This window comes from Gallinula chloropus (assembly GCF_964237585.1).
Source record: "Gallinula chloropus genome assembly, chromosome: 23".
NCBI classification, from domain to species: domain Eukaryota; kingdom Metazoa; phylum Chordata; class Aves; order Gruiformes; family Rallidae; genus Gallinula; species Gallinula chloropus.
Window position 1 is genome coordinate 5,894,213 of NC_140108.1, and position 16,958 is coordinate 5,911,170.

The following is a 16,958-nucleotide window of genomic DNA, read 5'->3' on the forward strand; positions in this document are numbered from 1 at the left end:
GGGTGCCGGGGCAAAGGGGCGGGGGCGGGACCGTGTGTGTGGGGGCGCGGCCGCGGCGCGCGGGGAAGGGGCGGGCCACGGCTGCGCCGCTGGCCAATGAGAGGCCGCGGGCATTTTTCGAACACGCGGCGCTCCCCCCCCGCCCTTTCCCCTCCGCCTCCACGTTGCGCGGGAGGGAGGAGGGAGCCCGCGCATGCGCAGCGCCGTCCCGTCCCGTGCACAGAAGGGCGGGGCGCGCGTGCCTCCGCAGCGGCCGTTAGCGGCCTGGCGCGCGCGCTCATCGCTGCCTCGCTGAGGCGTTTCCCGCCTTCGTCCCCTGAGGGCGCTGAGGCTGCGAGAGCCACCGGCCGAGCGCCGTCTCGTCCCTTCCCCTCTCGGCCCCGCGGTTTCATAGGATCATAGAAAGCGCTAAGTGCGAAGGGACCTTCAGAGGCCATATAGTCCCAGCCCCTGCCGTTAGTAGGGACACCTTCAACTAGGGCAGGGGGCTCAGAGCCCCATTATGGTCTCCAGGGATGGGGCCTCTGTCACGTCTCTGGGAAACCTGTGCCAGGGTCTCACCACCCTCAGGGGGAAGAACTTTTTCCTCATGTCCCATCTCACCCTGCCCTGCTCTAGTTTAAACCATCGCCCCTCGTCCTGTCGCTCCCTGCCCTTACAAACAGCCCTGCCCAGCTTTCCTGTGGGTCCCTGCAGGGACTGGAAGAGGCTGAGAGGTCTCCCCACAGACTTCTCTCCTGCAGGCTGAACCAGCCCAGCTGCCTCAGCCTGTCAGAGTAGCAAAGGTGCTCCAGCCCTCGGAGCGTCAAGGTTTCCTTGCCCCTGCCAGAACCCTGTGTGCCTGGGCATTCCAGTTCTGGGACATCTCAATGTTCCATCTTTGCTCCAGCTTTTCTCATCCTCCTGTGGTTTGCAATTCCTCCAGTGCCTGCCTTCGCTTTGCCTCAGCCTCTTATTCTTTACCCCCTGCTGCTTTCATTAGCCATGTAATTTACTGCCTGCCTCAATCCATCGCAGTGATCTGGCTGCAAGCTGGAAATTTTCTGTCAAAGCACACCAACAAGTTCTCACTTGGGGGAAGAGTCCCTTTTCCTGGTGCTCATTCCCAGGTTTGCTCCTTTACAGATGGCTTCTTTACCTGTGCCTCAGCTGCCTGAGGTGAGGATTACCACTGCAAGGCAGAGCAGATACCTGACCCCCTGATATTTTCACCATCATTTCAGGTCTTTTACAAGGAGAGGTAATGAACAGAAGCTCAGTCTGTACCCCTTACTCCAAGAGTGTGTGGCTTTATTTTTTTTGCTAGGCCTGGGGGTTGGGCTTGGGGATTTTCTTCAATTAACATACAACTCCTCAAATCCCTTCCCTACCTATTAATTTCTGCCATAAATAACACTTTCTACAAGCTGTCTCCACCTATGCTGCAGAACTTTTTGTCTATAGTCTCTTGCCCCAGCAGCTTCTCAGCCAGCCATTTGTGTTCTGGTGATTTGAAGACTGTATGGGCACAAGTCCATTTAATTTGGGCGCTGTGGTACCTTTTAGCTCTCCTGTGGATGGGAAGCTCCTTTTAGAAGCACTTACACCATTCAAGGCAGCATGGAGGTGCCTTGTTTCTGCAATACTACCTTGACTGCTTTTTGTTTAAGCTTTTTCCGACTTTCCCCCCCCCCCCCCCCTTTAGGTGGCTTCTGCACATTATACTACACCCAAGAGCATTGCTTAACCAAACCATGCTGTTATGACCAAGGTCTGACCTTTCTCCATGTCATCTTCCCCACTCCAGATTACCTCTGTGATTCTTTGCTTTCATACAGTCCTTTGCCTCCTGTACTCAACAGTCCTGGAAGTTCCTTAGCCAGATGTCTCCACTTTGCTAAACATTCCTGTCTTGCTTGTGAGTGCAAAATGACGACCATGCAGCTGCAGAAAAATGTGTTCTTTGGCCTTTCTCCCCCTGCGGTGCCTCTCTGGCAGGAGCGAAGGGATTGGGAGGTAGAGGAGAGAGAGAGAATGTGCTCCTTTACTGCCAGCGTCTAGGACACCAAAAAGATTCAATCACTCCAGCCTTTGTATGAAACCCAGCACCTGCGCTGGCTGAGCCACAAGCACGCTCAGTAAGTACTAAACCCACTTCCAGTGCCTCCCCTGCCCTCCCAGGTGCTATGCCCAAGTAGGATTCCACCTGCTTTGTGGAATCCCCCTGCTCCTTGATTATCTCTGCAGCCCTAAAGCTTTTATAAATTTGCCTGCAGCTTTGGGTTCTAGCCACTCAGTGCAGCTTGCAGTTTAAACCAGATCGTTCAGAGCTACAGCTGCTGTTCCCAAGGAGCAACTGTAAAATTTGCATCTCAAGAGACTTACTGTTTCCACCCTGTATCCAGAGCAATGCCAGGTGCTCTTGTTCTCCCCTTAGAAACAAGAAACCTGTTGTGTTACTGGGTTAAATACGTCTGGCCACAGAAACTCTGTTCCAGGGGTGACAAAGCTCCTCTGTTAACTTTCTTACATCAGCTCTTATTTTCCCCAATTTACCACATTTTTTTTAACTTAAAGTGAATGCTTTTGTTTTAATTTAATAAGCAACACAGAGGTAGTGCTTAACAGCTGCCTGCCACGTACAGTACAAAACATGAGATTATTATTACCTGTTTTAACCACCCTTGTGCACCTTATACGTTGAGATCAGCTCCTGCTTGGTAATATTCCTGACCCTGTCAGCTCAGTGAGCGCAGCGTCTGTGTCTCCAAATTCTCTTTTAATATTGGTCTCCAGCTCCACACTGCAGCTCTGATTTTATTTAGGCCTTGCCTCTGGTGCTGTCACCACAAGTTTTTACAAGCTTTTTTTTTTTTCCTTTTCCATTTTTAACTCAACTTTTGCACTTGTGTTTATAAAGACTTTAATACATTTTTGGCCCCCAGCCTGCCTGGCTCAGGGACAATTTGATCCTGTTTCCACTTCGTCCCATGTCTAATCATCAGCAGCCTGGGGAGTTCCTTCATCCCTAAAGCTTCACATTCTGCTGCTGCTTCTTCAGCTTCTCATACTTTGAAAAACAAATCAAATATTCCCCAAGGAGCTTCTTACCTTTAAATCTTTTTATCCCTGAATGTGTTGATGGGATCGCTCAAACAGGACTCTACTGCCTTGAAGTTTCCACTTCAGCCAGTGGCGTGTCTGGCCATGCTGGACCAGTTGCTGCTGTTTCCACCTTGACCCCATGGAATATAGCTATAGCAGAATATAACTATCCCATAATAGTATCATTCACATGGGTGTCTCACATCCAGAAGCACTTCACAGGTGTAGAGCCACACACAAACTTCAGGGGCCTTTCACCTGCAGCACACGTATGTACAAAGCAGTGAAGGACTCAGCTGCTACGCAGCAGCGTCACCCCTTCCACAGGCCCATACCCGATTCTTTACCTTTGAGCTGCTTTTTACTTCTGGATTTTCTCCCCCCTTTACGTCTCCCCATCTCCTTGCTTGGCAAGGGTTTGGTAACAGGGGGACTGCAGGGGTAGCTTCTGTGAGAAGCTGCTGGAAGCTCCCTCCAGGTCTGATGCAGCCAGCCGGCTCCAAGATGGAATCACAGAATCACTAGGTTGGAAAAGACCTTTGAGATTAAACCAATGGGTTTGAAATCCTGGAAGTTTGGATTTTTTTTTATCCCTGCAGCACTTTTGGCATGACATTAACGATTTATTTTACCCAAAACAGGCAAGTGGAGATGACAGCTCCCCTAAGCCAAGGAGAAATTGAAGTCCATCGGCTCAGTGTTTCACACTGGGACAACCTCTTCTGAAGCTGTGTGTCCCCACACAGCTAAATTCCTTCGCTCTCCGAGCCAGACAGCTTCAGGTTAAAACTGGTAAACAGCAATATGGAGCATGCAACAGCTGCTTGCCTAGCCTGGGCAGGTAGTAACTTACCTCCAACCTGGGATGTGATTTGCAGTTGCAAAAAGCTCATTTTTGACTGCCACACGTGCACCACACACCCCTGCAACTGGCAGGATGCCCAGTGTGTTCAGCAGCCCGACTGGGCTCCGGCCTCTGCCCTGGTCCTGCAGCTGTAAGAGAGCAGTGCAGTGGCAGACAGCCTCACTGGGAAGACAGAAAGATTTCTGGGTTGAGCAGGAGTGTAAAGTGTTTCTGGAGATTGCTCTTGCTTGAAGTGTGCGGGCAGCTTGAGCGCTGGCTCGCTTGTCTCTCTGTGGGAAAGCCTGGAGATTGGCTTTTCCTCGAGATGTGTCAATCACAGCCCCGGCTCCTGCTCAAAACACCCACCATGTGACACTGGAGGAGGCCAGAGGAATCGGATGTGTTTCCTCAGAGGATGGATAAAACTTCTGACTCCTGTTTTGCAGAGGTGGCCTGTGAAATTCCTCGCATTTGATGATCGTGGTGCATGAAGACACCCAAAGCCAGGCTGTGCAGCAGGAGAGCAGAGCTGCATGCTGTGCCCATCACCATAATCCCAGCAGCAGCAGTGCTGGAACCCTGCAGAGCACTGAAGAGTGCCTGCTCCCTTCTCAGGCCAGGTGCTTGTCATGAAGTACGTGGTTTTGCAGCACAACCCACTCACACGCCAACGGGAGGTGGCTGGGCCAGGCACATTATTCACTTCAGGCTGTCTTCAACAGCACAGAGCATTTGCACCAAGTGTTATTCCAGAACCACTTGTTCTGCACCGATTCTCCTTCTCGGGTGAGACCTGAAGGTGCCGACTGCATCCACTGAGATGATCTTTTCAGCTCCATCCCAGCTGTTCTCTGCAGCGCTGCGATATTACACTTTTAACAGTGCTCCAGTGTGTGTTTGCTGATGTTCTGTACCCTGAAAAGCAGGTAAACTCTGCTCCCAGAGATTATCTGCTGTTAAACCTTGCAGGGGGCTGGAACAGGACAACCAAGTGTGCAAGAGCCAGGCTTTATCCTTCTGCTTGCTCGATAACAGAGGAACTTCCTAACTTAAAGCCCGGACTTCCTTCCCCGAGGCCCCTCTCCCCTTACCAGTTTGCCACCACAGCACAACCATCCCTGCAGCTGGGACTACAACTGCACACGCTGACAAATTCCCCTTTGGAACACAGCAAATCGAGTGGAACCTGGTTGTAGTTCTGTTGCTTTTGCAGTGCAATTTAGCAGTTGGAAACAAAGGATTTGGTGTCACAAGTTTCCCGCAGACCGTGGTTGGTGTCCCAACAGCAGCATTAAATGAGCAGTTACTTCAGCAAGCCACAGCTCCATGGTGGTTACCTGCAGGTTGGAAGCACAAGGGTGGACATCGTGTGAGCTTGGTTTCCTCAGGTATCAGCAGGGATTCAGTCACGCTGCTGGAAGCTGAACAGCTTAATCAATCTCTGGCTGTGGTTGCTTGCCCATCACCTTGGTTTTCCTGCAATGGCTCTTTGTGGGTGGTTATCTATCCACAGAGCTGGGTGGGGAGATGGGCAGCCAAGCAGGAACCTCTGGGCTGAAGCTTCCTCATCCTCCGGCTCCATCCTACGCTTCTTGAAGCTTGCACGTGGCCCTCAGGCCACATTGAACCATCGGAGTTTTTAATCAGCACACGGCATCTTGTGTGAGCCTCTGCCATGGCACCCTATTAAAAGAAGGCAGTGTGCATAGAGCTCATGCTCCTGATGCTGCTTGGGTGGAGATCCTGCTCAGCTGGCCAAGGATCAAGTATCAGCAGCAGACCAAAAGCTTCCAAAGAGCAGGAAGGCCAAGGTCTCCCTGCCAGACCAATTGCACAAAGTGAGAGATCTGAGCGTCCGCCAGCCTGAACATCTCACAGCAGCTTCATCCCCATGTAGTCAGTGCACAGCCACCCTGACCAAACCCTATCCCGCAGCATCTTACCACCACCACATACAGACCTGGGGCCAACTGGCCTAAGAGCAGTTCAGTGCCTTCAGGCCAGAGGCATCAAATCTAATGGCACAAGAGTGTTTGAGAAGGTGGGTCTGATTTTGAACTTCCTGACCCCAAAACTAAACCCTATTCTATCTGTGAAACATAGCAAGTGAGCAGCACCAGAGGCATGGCTGTGACTGCTTTTCTGCTCTGCAGCCAATGCTTCTCACAAGGCAACCAGCTTCAGGGGTTTGTAAGAACTCGCACTGGAAGGAAGCGCAGCAGGAACAATCACAGCCACTCTTTTGGGAATGAGATGCTGACATCTGCCATTGGTTTTAAACATTTTCAGGATGCTCAGTGAGTTAATAGGATACTTTAGAGGCCCTGTCCTTCCTTTATGTAAAACTAAACAGTCTGTAGGGTTGGAACCAAAAGCTCTTGTGGGTCACAGGAATGCATCAATGACCTGTCTTCTAAGTTAGTACTGACTTAAAACTCGCTTTGTGCGCATTCAAAGCCATCTCTGCAGCAGAATCCCTTCTCCCGAGCCTCTCCTGCCCCTCTGGCTTTACCAGCTCTTGCACCAGGGAGTGCTGATGCCCTGCAAAGGATTTTTCCACACACCAAGGCCTGCTCCTGGACCTGAGGCTTCTTGAGGAAACCAAGTTTTAAACCAAACACGTTAGCGTACACAGACACCTGGTATCAGTTCCCTGACCTCACTCACAGAAACAGCTGATCCAGTTCCCAAAACACTTCCCTAGAAAGCAACCAGTCTCAGGCAGACACCTGGCCTGGAAATATTCTGTTTGACTTCCTCGGGTTTGGGGACAATTTCAGGGATAAGCAGGGATGTAAGCAATACATCTGCTCCTCCCTGTCCCTGCCTTCCATAGCAAGCACAGCCTCAGCACAAGAAAGGCTCCCAGAGGTGGAAATGGCTTCTAATGCAGCTCTTCCCTGCTGAGCTACATTAACACCCTGCAGTGCTCTGCCTGCCCAGAAAGTGTTTTTAAAGGCCTTGCAGGACCAACAGCAGGAAGAAAGGAAAACCCCCACCCCCAACCTTCAGTATTTGCTGTCCTCCATGCTCAGGCTCTGCTGGGATGTTAGGCAGGAGTAACCACAGCTCACCTCTCCTCACATAAAGGCTCCCACAAATCACATTCCCATGGGAACCTCTTTTAATGAATTATCCGTATTTCAGGTATCGCTGACAGTTATTTGTATTTTAAAACCCTCCAGGAGATGCGTTGCAAAGATCCTCTGATACCCTAGGCTGCATCCTGAGGAGCCCCCACTGCCTGCCAACCTGTGCTTGTCTAAGAAGGTGACTGAAAAGCAACCACACCTTGGTACAAGTGCAGGTGAACAAGCAGCACATGGCAAACAGCTCGAGGGGAGCGGGCGAGTAGCTTTGGATCAAGACTTGCATGAGATACACTCCTTGTGGTGGTTATTTGTGGGGAGCTACACCTCAAGGTAGCATACTCCCAGCTGGAGACCTTGTGAATAAACTGCTGGCAGTGCTCCACATGAGCTTATCTAGCTTAAGAAAACACAAAGCTTGCCTTGCTGCAAACCCACCTTTTCGGAGACTTCTGGTGATCCCGAGGGACAAACCCACCTTAACACCACAGAGAACTCCTTTCCTGGTATCTGCAGGACACCAACAGGGCAAGTTCTCTTACCCCTGGGCCATTTAACATTACAAGGCACAAACGAGGAGGGGAGAGACTTTCTCCTCTGCTCTCACACACTCACCATACCCACGCTCTCCAGCCAGTGGTTTTCCAACTCGTCCAACCACATCCTCCAAGCTCCCCGAACTTCCCTGCCCTGCTTTATGTACACACAGTTGTTCAAAGCCTCCAGCAATTCCTTCCTTTCCAATTCAAGGCAATCAATAGATAAATCAGAGTCCTTGCATGGTACAGCTCCAGCGTCACACACATCCCCAGCAGGGTCTGGCACTGCCCATCCTCAGAGAGGAAAATCCATCAGGTATGCACACCGACTTGGCAGATATTTGGCCTTATTTACACAAAACCTCACATCCATTTAATTCAACCGCATCAAACCATCATGTACCCGCTCACGTTCTGGCACAAAAGTGACTTTTGTGAGAAAAGCCCCAGCAGGACCTTCTGCAGAGGTTTAACAGACACCTTGACACCCGTTGCCTGGGAGTTTCCGTGCGGATGAGCCTTCTGGAGATCTGGAGAGCACCTGCGGCCAAGCTGCTGGGCCTGACTCAGGAGGCCAGGAGGGGAAGTGGCTGAGGACAAATCGTTGCTGGACATGTAGGAGCAGATACAGACATGTGCATATATTAAGGGTTGAGAATATCTTTTTCTTTTTCTTTTTTTTTTAACAAAACATCAGAGAAAAGTGTTTTATTGTTACTAAAAAAACCCAAACAATGCTCTAGTGTTTTAGGCCATGGATTCTCTAGCTCGGATTCATGGCATGGAACATGTTACCAGGGAAAGTGTCTCGCAGACATCTCCCCTCCAGCCACAACCAGGCACCCTCCTCCCTTCCCCTCGGTGACCAAATAACATCCTTATGCAAGTACAGCAATTGTTTACATGTAAAAGTAAGATTAGGAAAGTATTTAATGTATTTGTAGCCTTTTTTTTTCCCCGTTTTTTTCTTTTTTTTTTTAAAAAAAGAAGTGATTTAGCAGCTGGAAGGGAAAAGACAGCATCATGTGAGCAGCTAGCGCTGCACAGACCACCAGCAAATGCTCCACAGGTTAATCGCGGTCCACGGACCACAGTTCACAAACCACATTTTCAGGCTTCACAAACTTTGCAGACTGTATTATGGTAGATGCTTCTTCACAGTGAGAGCCAGCAGGTCATCTTTGGTTGTTGAAGAGAGACACACAAGAGACTTAACGTACTCAGCAGCAGCTCAGTTTGCAGGACTGCCTGAGGTCCACACACTCCGACCGCGCTGCTGTTAATGTGTACCCAGGCTGCACTCAGACCTCAGACACTGACACGGGGCGGGCAGAAGAGCACTGCAGCGCTTGTTCCACACCTCTTGACTCGTGTAGGGCGCTTGTGTTTTCACCCGTACGGGTCTTTGGGCTCCTTAGGCACAGCAAGGCAACCGGCAGATGCGAAGGGCAGCGGAGACTACAACGGACGCACAAGCCACAGCAAAGGGCTGTCGGTTCTCTGCTTGAGCAGCTGCGACCTCCACTGCTACCAGGGTCCCAAGTCCCCAGGACGACGCCACCGATCCACTGCACGAGAGACACCGCGGCTGCACGGCCGGACAAACCCAGCTGGGATCGGGCAGTGGCTGCCCCCGAGGTCGCCTCCCAACAACGTGCTGGGAACCAAACACACCTACACGGTACAGCAGCCCAGCCGGCTGCTCATCAGCCATTAAGTTCTCTCTGCAGAAAAGGTCTCCCAAGCAGCAACCCCCTATTTTTTTTTTTCCTTTTTTTTTTGCCTTTTTTTAAACAACAATTGCTCTCACCCCTCATTTTTTTTGGTAGACACACATACATACACACACTATATGTACACAATTTGGAACCAAGGACCTACACAATGAAAAGGAAGCCAGCACCGCTCAGAGATGGTGCACACATTCAGCAGCTGTCAAAGGAGAAGTCGTTTTACTTTCTTTTAAACTTGCAATGTTTGTCTTTATTTTGTTCTTTATATTTTGAAAGTGAAAAGAAATAGTATTGAGTCAATTTCTTTTTTTCTTTTTTTTTTTAAATATTTGTTCTATGTATTTACAAGCCTTAAAGTTGTTCTAAAGGTTCTGAAAGTATCACTAGTACTTTTTTTATTCCCCAGGGTAGCACTGTTTTGAATGAGTTACTTTCGGAGCACTCTGGTCCGCAGCGGTTTTCCTTCTGTTCCAAGGTTATGTACGTTTTGATTACTATTTTCTTTATAAATTTCTGAAGCAAGCTGAGAGGCAGGCAGAAAAAATTCTGATGACAATTTAAAAAAAAAAATTGATCTCTTCCTCATCTAGCTTACCCCAACCCCCTTGAAAAGTTTTGTCTATTTATCATGCTTCGAAACAAAACCGAGGTGCATATGAAGGGGAGGGAAATTTATTTCTCTGCTTTTGTTCTATTATACAATTTGTTTACAGAAACTGCAAATTTAAAAATTACACTGGCATTTGCAGTCCTTAAAATAATAAATTAAAAGTTTTCAGCTTTTTCTTTTGCACTAAACAGATTCGTTTCACTTTGTGGTGGTGTATGAGTCCTTGTTTAAAAAGAAGAGGAAAAAAAGAAAAGATTAAAACAAAATATTTTCTATAAATAATACATGTATTTTGGTTTAGTGCTCCCGCCCTCAGGTTTGAAGTTTACTTTTGTGGGTTCTTTATTTTTTTTTCTCTCCAAGTACCTTTTTTCCTCCGTTATCACCTTCCTGTTTATCTACTTTTACCTCTCCCACTCGTGCATGTGTGGGGAAAGGGGGGGGTCTGCGCGAGAATTGGCCTTGCTGCACTGTGATTGGCGAAGACGTGAAACTTTTTAAAAAAATACTTAAATTGTTTCTTTTTTTTTTTTTTTTTCTTTTCTTTTCTTTCTTTCTCTGTATTTTAAGTTTTAATTATCCTCTGACTCCTCTTCGGCCTCCCGTAGCCACGTGAAGAACGCCGTGACAGATTTTAATGCTACTCCCTTCCCGTTCTGCTCCGCTGGGTCCTTGCTGCTTTCCCACTTGTAGAAGGCATCCTCTGATATTACCTCCTCATCATACAGGCAATCAAAAAACATCCGCAACAAATCTGTGATAATGGAATAAGGGGAGAGAACAGCTGTTAGTGCCACGCAGTTTAACTCAGCCGACAAAGACCGCGGTTACGGGTAAGGGGATTATCATGACCTTTAGTACAAGGTCTGTTACTGAGTCCCTGCTCCCTGGCTGGTTACACACAGCTGACAGGGCAACAGGTCTCTCTGATGCTCTCAGGCAACACGTGCTTTGCAGAATGTACTTGGCACTGATGAGGCTGCACCTCGAGTGCTGGGTCCAGTTCTGGGCTCCTCACCATAAGAAGGACATTGAGGTCCTGGAGCGAGTCCAGAGAAGGGCAACCAGGCTGGGGAAGGGGCTGGAGGGTGAATCCTCTGAGGAGCAGCTGAGGGAGCTGGGGGTGTTCAGCCTGGAGAAGAGGAGGCTGAGGGGAGACCTTATCACCACCTACAACTACCTGAAGGGACGTTGTAGAGGTGGGCAATGGTCTCTTCAGCCAGGGGACAGGAGATGGGACAAGGGGAAATGGCCTTAAGCTGCACCAGGGCAGGACATGACCCTGGACATGTTTAAAAAAAGGGTAGATCAGGTACTGAGGGATCTGGTTTAGCACAGGATGGGAACGGTTGGACTTGATGATCTTAAAGGTCTTTTCCAACCTTGTGATTCTGTGAAAAGGGAGAGTGGCTTTTGGGGGTGTTTTATCTAGAGACTGCTGGCACACAGCAGCCTGTCCCCCTCATGCTGCACTGCACAGCCCAGCAACTTGGCTCCTCTCCCAAGACCTGATTTTTCACAGCTCAGCAGGAGGGATAGTAACTGACTAGCATCTTAGAGACAATCAGGTTGGGGGCCATGCAAGTTTTTTGCTCCAGACTGTTTAATTAGCAATTCCCCTGCCTCTTTTCCAGCAACAGTTTTCTGCAGCATCTCTGGGACAAACCCACGAGTTGCCAAGCTCTTTTTATTCCCTCCACAGACATCTGCAGTGCAGCAAGGCAATTACAGCACCCAGTGCTCTCACATGGCCCAGCATTGTAAACACACAGGTTATTTTTTACTGCTCTTTCATTCCCCCCTCTCTTTTTATCAGCAGAGGTTCATCCTTCCCTCCACATGGCTGCTTAGAGGAACAACCCAGAGAAGAGCCAACCTCTGGCCAAGCATGTGGGGACCTGCGCTGCCCTCAAAGCTGCCATCAGGACAAGCAGAAACCATCGTACGCTGCTTGTTCTCATCTGCTCTGTTAAAAGGTACATTTCTGATTCCACAGTCAGGCAAACCACCACCTCTCGCAGGCAATACTTACTAGGAGGCTGATCAAGTTTTACTATTGATGCTTGTAGTGCATAAAGTGCTTGTAGTTCCTTCTCTGTATCTGAGTCTAGGTACTTGAGTAAGATCGGCACTCTCTGTTTGATAACAGCAGTGTCCACACGGAAGCTAGAAGAGTCCGCTGAGGGGAAGAGAAGAGAACAGGCTCAGCTTTGGTACCTGGCAGCAGGGACGGACCTTTCGCTGCCTGTCTTTATTCAGAGAGAAATCACAGGTGCAGGTTAGTGTGGAGAGACGAGAGGATGAGAAACAACAGGGAGTATTTCTGATCAATGGCTTTTTCAGGAAAACTTGGTCCTGCCAGTTCCCCAAATTCAACCAGTATCCACAGTGACCCTGGCCCTGACCAGCCCGCTGACACGCACAGAAGAATCCCAACCTTACTTCGTTGTGTTTCCAAGACAAGATGTCCAAACAATGGCTGGGGCTGAAATTCCAGCTATACAGGAAGTTCTTAGAAAAGTGTATGTATAATATATATAGTAAAAAAATATTAAAGCAGAAACAGAATCATGACCTGCACATGACAGAGGAAATGAGGAATATCTAAAGTAGGAATATCTAAAATATACAACACAAGTCTATCAGCAACATCGCTAAATAACTGAGCAGTTTTAAAGTCCATCGTGCCACACAATGATGTGGTATTCTGAAAACAATTTTGTTTGAAAACAAAATGGAAAACACCTCAAATCAGAGGTGAGCTCAAAACATAAACCAGGACAAGATATTCCTGACACACATCAGGGAACCCTTAAACGTTTGCCATCAAATCCCACATCCCTTCGCCATTAACACTAGGTGGCATCAGAAAGGTTCGGTTCTCGGGGAGAAGGCAGGAGCTGGGCTCCTTCCCCTCCCAACACGATGAAGTTCAGAGCATTCTCTCCACCAAGTGTGACTTACAGCGAAGAGCAGAACCGGGTGCTTTACAAGCACAATTTCTTGCCTTGCCAGACGCCAACAGTGAAGTTAAAGAAAACAAAGGGAAACGACCAGATGTTTCTGGCTGCAGGACTTTATTCAAAGCCCCCCTGAGGGGCCGAGGCTCAGATGTCTCACTCAGGAACCCACCCCTTCCCTCCATTTCCAGCCAACTGCTGTAGATTTGAGGAATCCACAGAAATGGTCTTTCCAAAGCTGCAGTTTTGGACATAAAACTATGAACAACCCAAAGACACTGCCTGGCTTCTCTTCTGCAACCCATGCCACCAACTTGCACGTGGCAATCTGCGATGGTAGAGCTCCCACACCCAACCATCAAAGCGCCTGGCTGTTGCAGGGGGACAGGACTAGAACTCAGTATGGTGCAAAAGTCTTAACGTGTGATAAAAACCAGCCTCAGGGAGTGGGGAAGTGACAGAAACCTGTAAAATATAAAATAATTCCTCACGCAGTTGGGTCGTGTGGTGTTTATGTTACAAGTTACTCACCTATAATAGCTGCTTTACAAACTGCTGTCATTAAAGCTCTAAGGAATGTAGGTGAACTCATCTGGCTTTCATCTAGATTAGCCTGAAATCAAAAGTAAACAGAGCTGTTAAAAAACACTCTGCCACATGAGAGAGAGACTGTTTCCAAACTCCTCTGCTGCGCTTGGCAGCACCTTCAAGTTCACCAAGAGCTGCTGCAGTAGAGATCAGGTACATCAAGATGCAACAACAGTTCTCATACAATCTGTGTGACTACTCCCAGAACTCATCATTTGTCTCAAGAAACAAGCCAAACCAACAACCCTTTGGCATTTCCAATGCTCACGTACATTCTAAGAGTTTTAGGCTCTTCCAATAAATTTTACAGCATGCTCCTGGGCTGGAGCTGTGTTTGCTTTCCTGAGGAAACCCAGAGAACATCTCTAACTTGTCTGAGGCTACAAAGAACTTGTGGGTGTCCCCAGGTTTTCGTGCTGCTTTCAGAACACTCCTGACTTCTCTATGGGCAGCAGAAACACATTTCCAATGCTCCAGCAATTGGAGTAACTGAATTAAAGCTGACCAAGATTTAGCTGAAAGCACAGATCTGAATCAGTCAGGTTGGGTACAACTTCAGACATTAAATATCTGGCTAAAAGGACACAGCCAGTGACAGAGGGCAGGGGGTTAACAAGGCTTTTTTCTTTCTTTATCTTTTTTCCCTCCCCCTTTTTCTTTCCTTTCTGTTCCAATGCACTGGGAAAGGCACACGTGCCCTCAGTGACCACCCAGGATGTTTTTGCAGCACACAGGGGGACTCCAGTAACTCATGTTGCAAAAACCTCTTGTTTAAGTAGCCAGAAGCAGCATTTCAGAGCTGAGAGGGCTAGAGTATTTAAAAGGCAGTAACAGACTTGTACATTAATACAGCTAAAATCCCTTCTTCCTACAGCTTACTGTGAAATAACTAATTACATCCAGATTTTAATTTTTTGGAAGCTTTGATTGCACAGACCTAATCATCTTCATGTCCTCTGCCTAGGGAGGAGCCTGCAGAGATGCTCTTTTAGATGAGAAAATATTTATGAGAACAGTTAATGAACTGTGTGCAGGGAGGGTGAAAACAGTCTTTGTACCTCTACCCAGTCAAAGATTTGTTCGTCATTCGCCTTGTCCTCCACAATGAGTTTCTCCAGCTGCTTGTTCAGCTCTTCTGCGGAGAGTTCTTTCTCTGAAAGTGCTTCTGAGGAACTGGAACAGTCGGACTCTGTGAAGTCCAACTTCTGCAACGTTGGAAGCGATGGTGAGAATTAGTGCAAAGGTAATTTGGAGTACAGGCAGCAAGCTACCATCCTGCTTCCAGGCACCTTTCAATCGCTGAGTTATCACTGCAGGGATTGATCTACTTTCTCTGTTCCAAAGACAATAAAGCATTTTACAAGCACACAGGATCTACGTTCTCCAGCTGTAACAACCAGGCATCTCAGAGCAACTCCAGCCTTGCATGCACTGAGTAAAGTCCACATTGCTCAACTAAATCAACGCGGGGAGCTGGAATGCAATTCCCAGAGCTGGCATTCCCGCACAGAAACCGCAGCTAACGGCCCAATGCATTGCAAAATGGGACAAAGAATCTACAGTCCCCTCCCCAAGCCCCAGGCCTTGGTAATCCATTTCATTCCCTGCAGCACTGCAGCGCTGTAACAGGGCTGGGGCTCACTTGGAGCTCCAAAGGGAGACCTACAGCTTCTTCCTCAGAGTGTCATCCCTCCCTCAGGACTGACTCTGATGTGTTGGGAAACCCTCAAAGGTCGTGATACAAGATGGGATGAGCGAGGGACTGCTGTCATTTATTCTGGCCCTTCTGCAGATGGTCTGTCCCTGCTGCAACACTCATTCCCAAATCTTTCCCCCCAGCTGGAGAAAGAGGAAGCCAGCTGATGGGAGATGTGTGCCTGGGGTCAGAAGGGACAAGCCTGTGCTCCTGGCATTTCAGAAAGGAGGTGCTGAAATAACCTACCCCCAACCTGGAGAGGGAGGCACTGCATCCTCCACCCCAGACCAACCAAACCTTAAGAATGGGATGACCAAACAGGACCTGGGGCCAAACATCAGCCTGTCAAACCCAGGAAGCTGATGCTTGCTCTGCACTCACTTGTTCCACGAGAAAGGTATGTACATCCTCCCCTTCGGGCAAGTAGTCTTTCCAACTGAGGCCAGTCTCCCTCCATAAGGCTCCCACTTTCTTATGGCTCTAAAACACAAAGAGTTTGTTCATGTTAAAGACCTGAGGGATGAGCAGAGGAGCTTACACAAGCCGGAGTGGTGCAGCTGTGTCAGGAGAAATAAAGACCCGTTCAGCCACCAAACAAGATGCTCAGCAACGGAGTGAAAACGCCTCGAAATCCCGTGCAAGAGAAATGATATCACAACCCTGCCACAGGGAAACACAGCTCCTCAAGTGGTCAAACGCCACGGTGATGGGTAATAAATAAACAAGGCATAACGTGACACGTGGGGTTTGCAACAACTTCAGCCAGAGATTACCCAGGAGAAGTGACACACCTGAACGGGGCAGCTTCCCAGGGCCAGGACACAGAACCGGCAGTTAGATGACTTCAGTTCCTCTCCTGACTCTGTCATGAGCTTACTCATGACTCACTGTCCCCCTGCCTCACCATCCAGGCATCAGCACACTGCCTGCTCCCAGAAAGAATTCTTTACACGGCTGTTTTCTGTGCAGAGAACCTTAAATTCAGGTACCAACACCAAGTTTACTCTGCAGTTCCTAGAATTAAACCTTGAGAGAAGCATCCCTGCAGCAGCACAACACTCCTGCCTTTCACATGCCCTACGGTCACACTGACCTTTCACTACCCTGCCCAAAATGCTCCTGATGACCAGCTCTTGTCACCCAAAAGCTCTGCAAAAGCTCTGACCAGCAGGGAGATCGCTGTAGCCTAAGTTAAGCTCTGATAAAAGCACCCTGATTACAATTGTAAGTTTACAAAGCAGATCATTAAGAGCTAATGATGCATAGTTCCTGCAATGATTCATCAGGATCTGAATTAGATGACTGATATCACATCCAAACATTGGAGTCCAAGCGCTGGCCTGGACGAGATGGAATCAGAAAGCTGTGGCAAAACCAGAAACCTGAGGTTGTGCTTCAGCCCCCAGAACCCAGCGGCTCCTGGCTCAGAGAAGAGAGAAAAATAAATGGGAGTCGACTGTCCAAACAAGTGTCAAGGCTAAAATAAATAAATAAACCCTCCCTACTTGTGCTGCTAGACTGAAATGTTCCTGGAACAATCAACCTTGTTTGAATGCATGCTTTAAAACAAACAAACAAAAATAAAGGCAAGTGAGGGGTTTTACAGGGCTGAGAACGGACACTCTCCAAAGTGTGGCATTTAGCTGGATTTAAAGGAAAAAGAAAGACCAAAAAAAAAATGGAGACAGTTATAGGGGAACCACCAAACTGTTTGGACACACAACTGTGAAACGTGTAAGAGAGCTTCTAGAAGTTCCAGGGTGAAAAGGTGTCACTACCCCTAGTGATGGGTGAATCTTTAAGAGTTGGCAGGTT

General features: G+C 48.5%; 1 protein-coding gene across 2 annotated transcripts in view; it reads right to left on the reverse strand.

Moving 5' to 3' along the window:
* Positions 1-9,506: 9,506 nt before the first annotated feature.
* Positions 9,507-16,958, reverse strand: part of EIF4G3 (eukaryotic translation initiation factor 4 gamma 3) — a 54,861-nt gene continuing 47,409 nt past the window's right edge. For both annotated transcript variants that reach the window (XM_084274710.1, XM_084274709.1), the window contains exons 25-29: positions 15,525-15,623; positions 14,506-14,652; positions 13,391-13,472; positions 11,932-12,078; positions 9,507-10,653 (exon numbers count right to left, since the gene is read on the reverse strand). In XM_084274710.1, the coding sequence (XP_084130836.1) occupies positions 10,472-10,653; positions 11,932-12,078; positions 13,391-13,472; positions 14,506-14,652; positions 15,525-15,623 (657 nt within the window). In that variant the 3' untranslated portion in view covers positions 9,507-10,471. The remainder of the gene's footprint in view (positions 10,654-11,931; positions 12,079-13,390; positions 13,473-14,505; positions 14,653-15,524; positions 15,624-16,958) is intronic.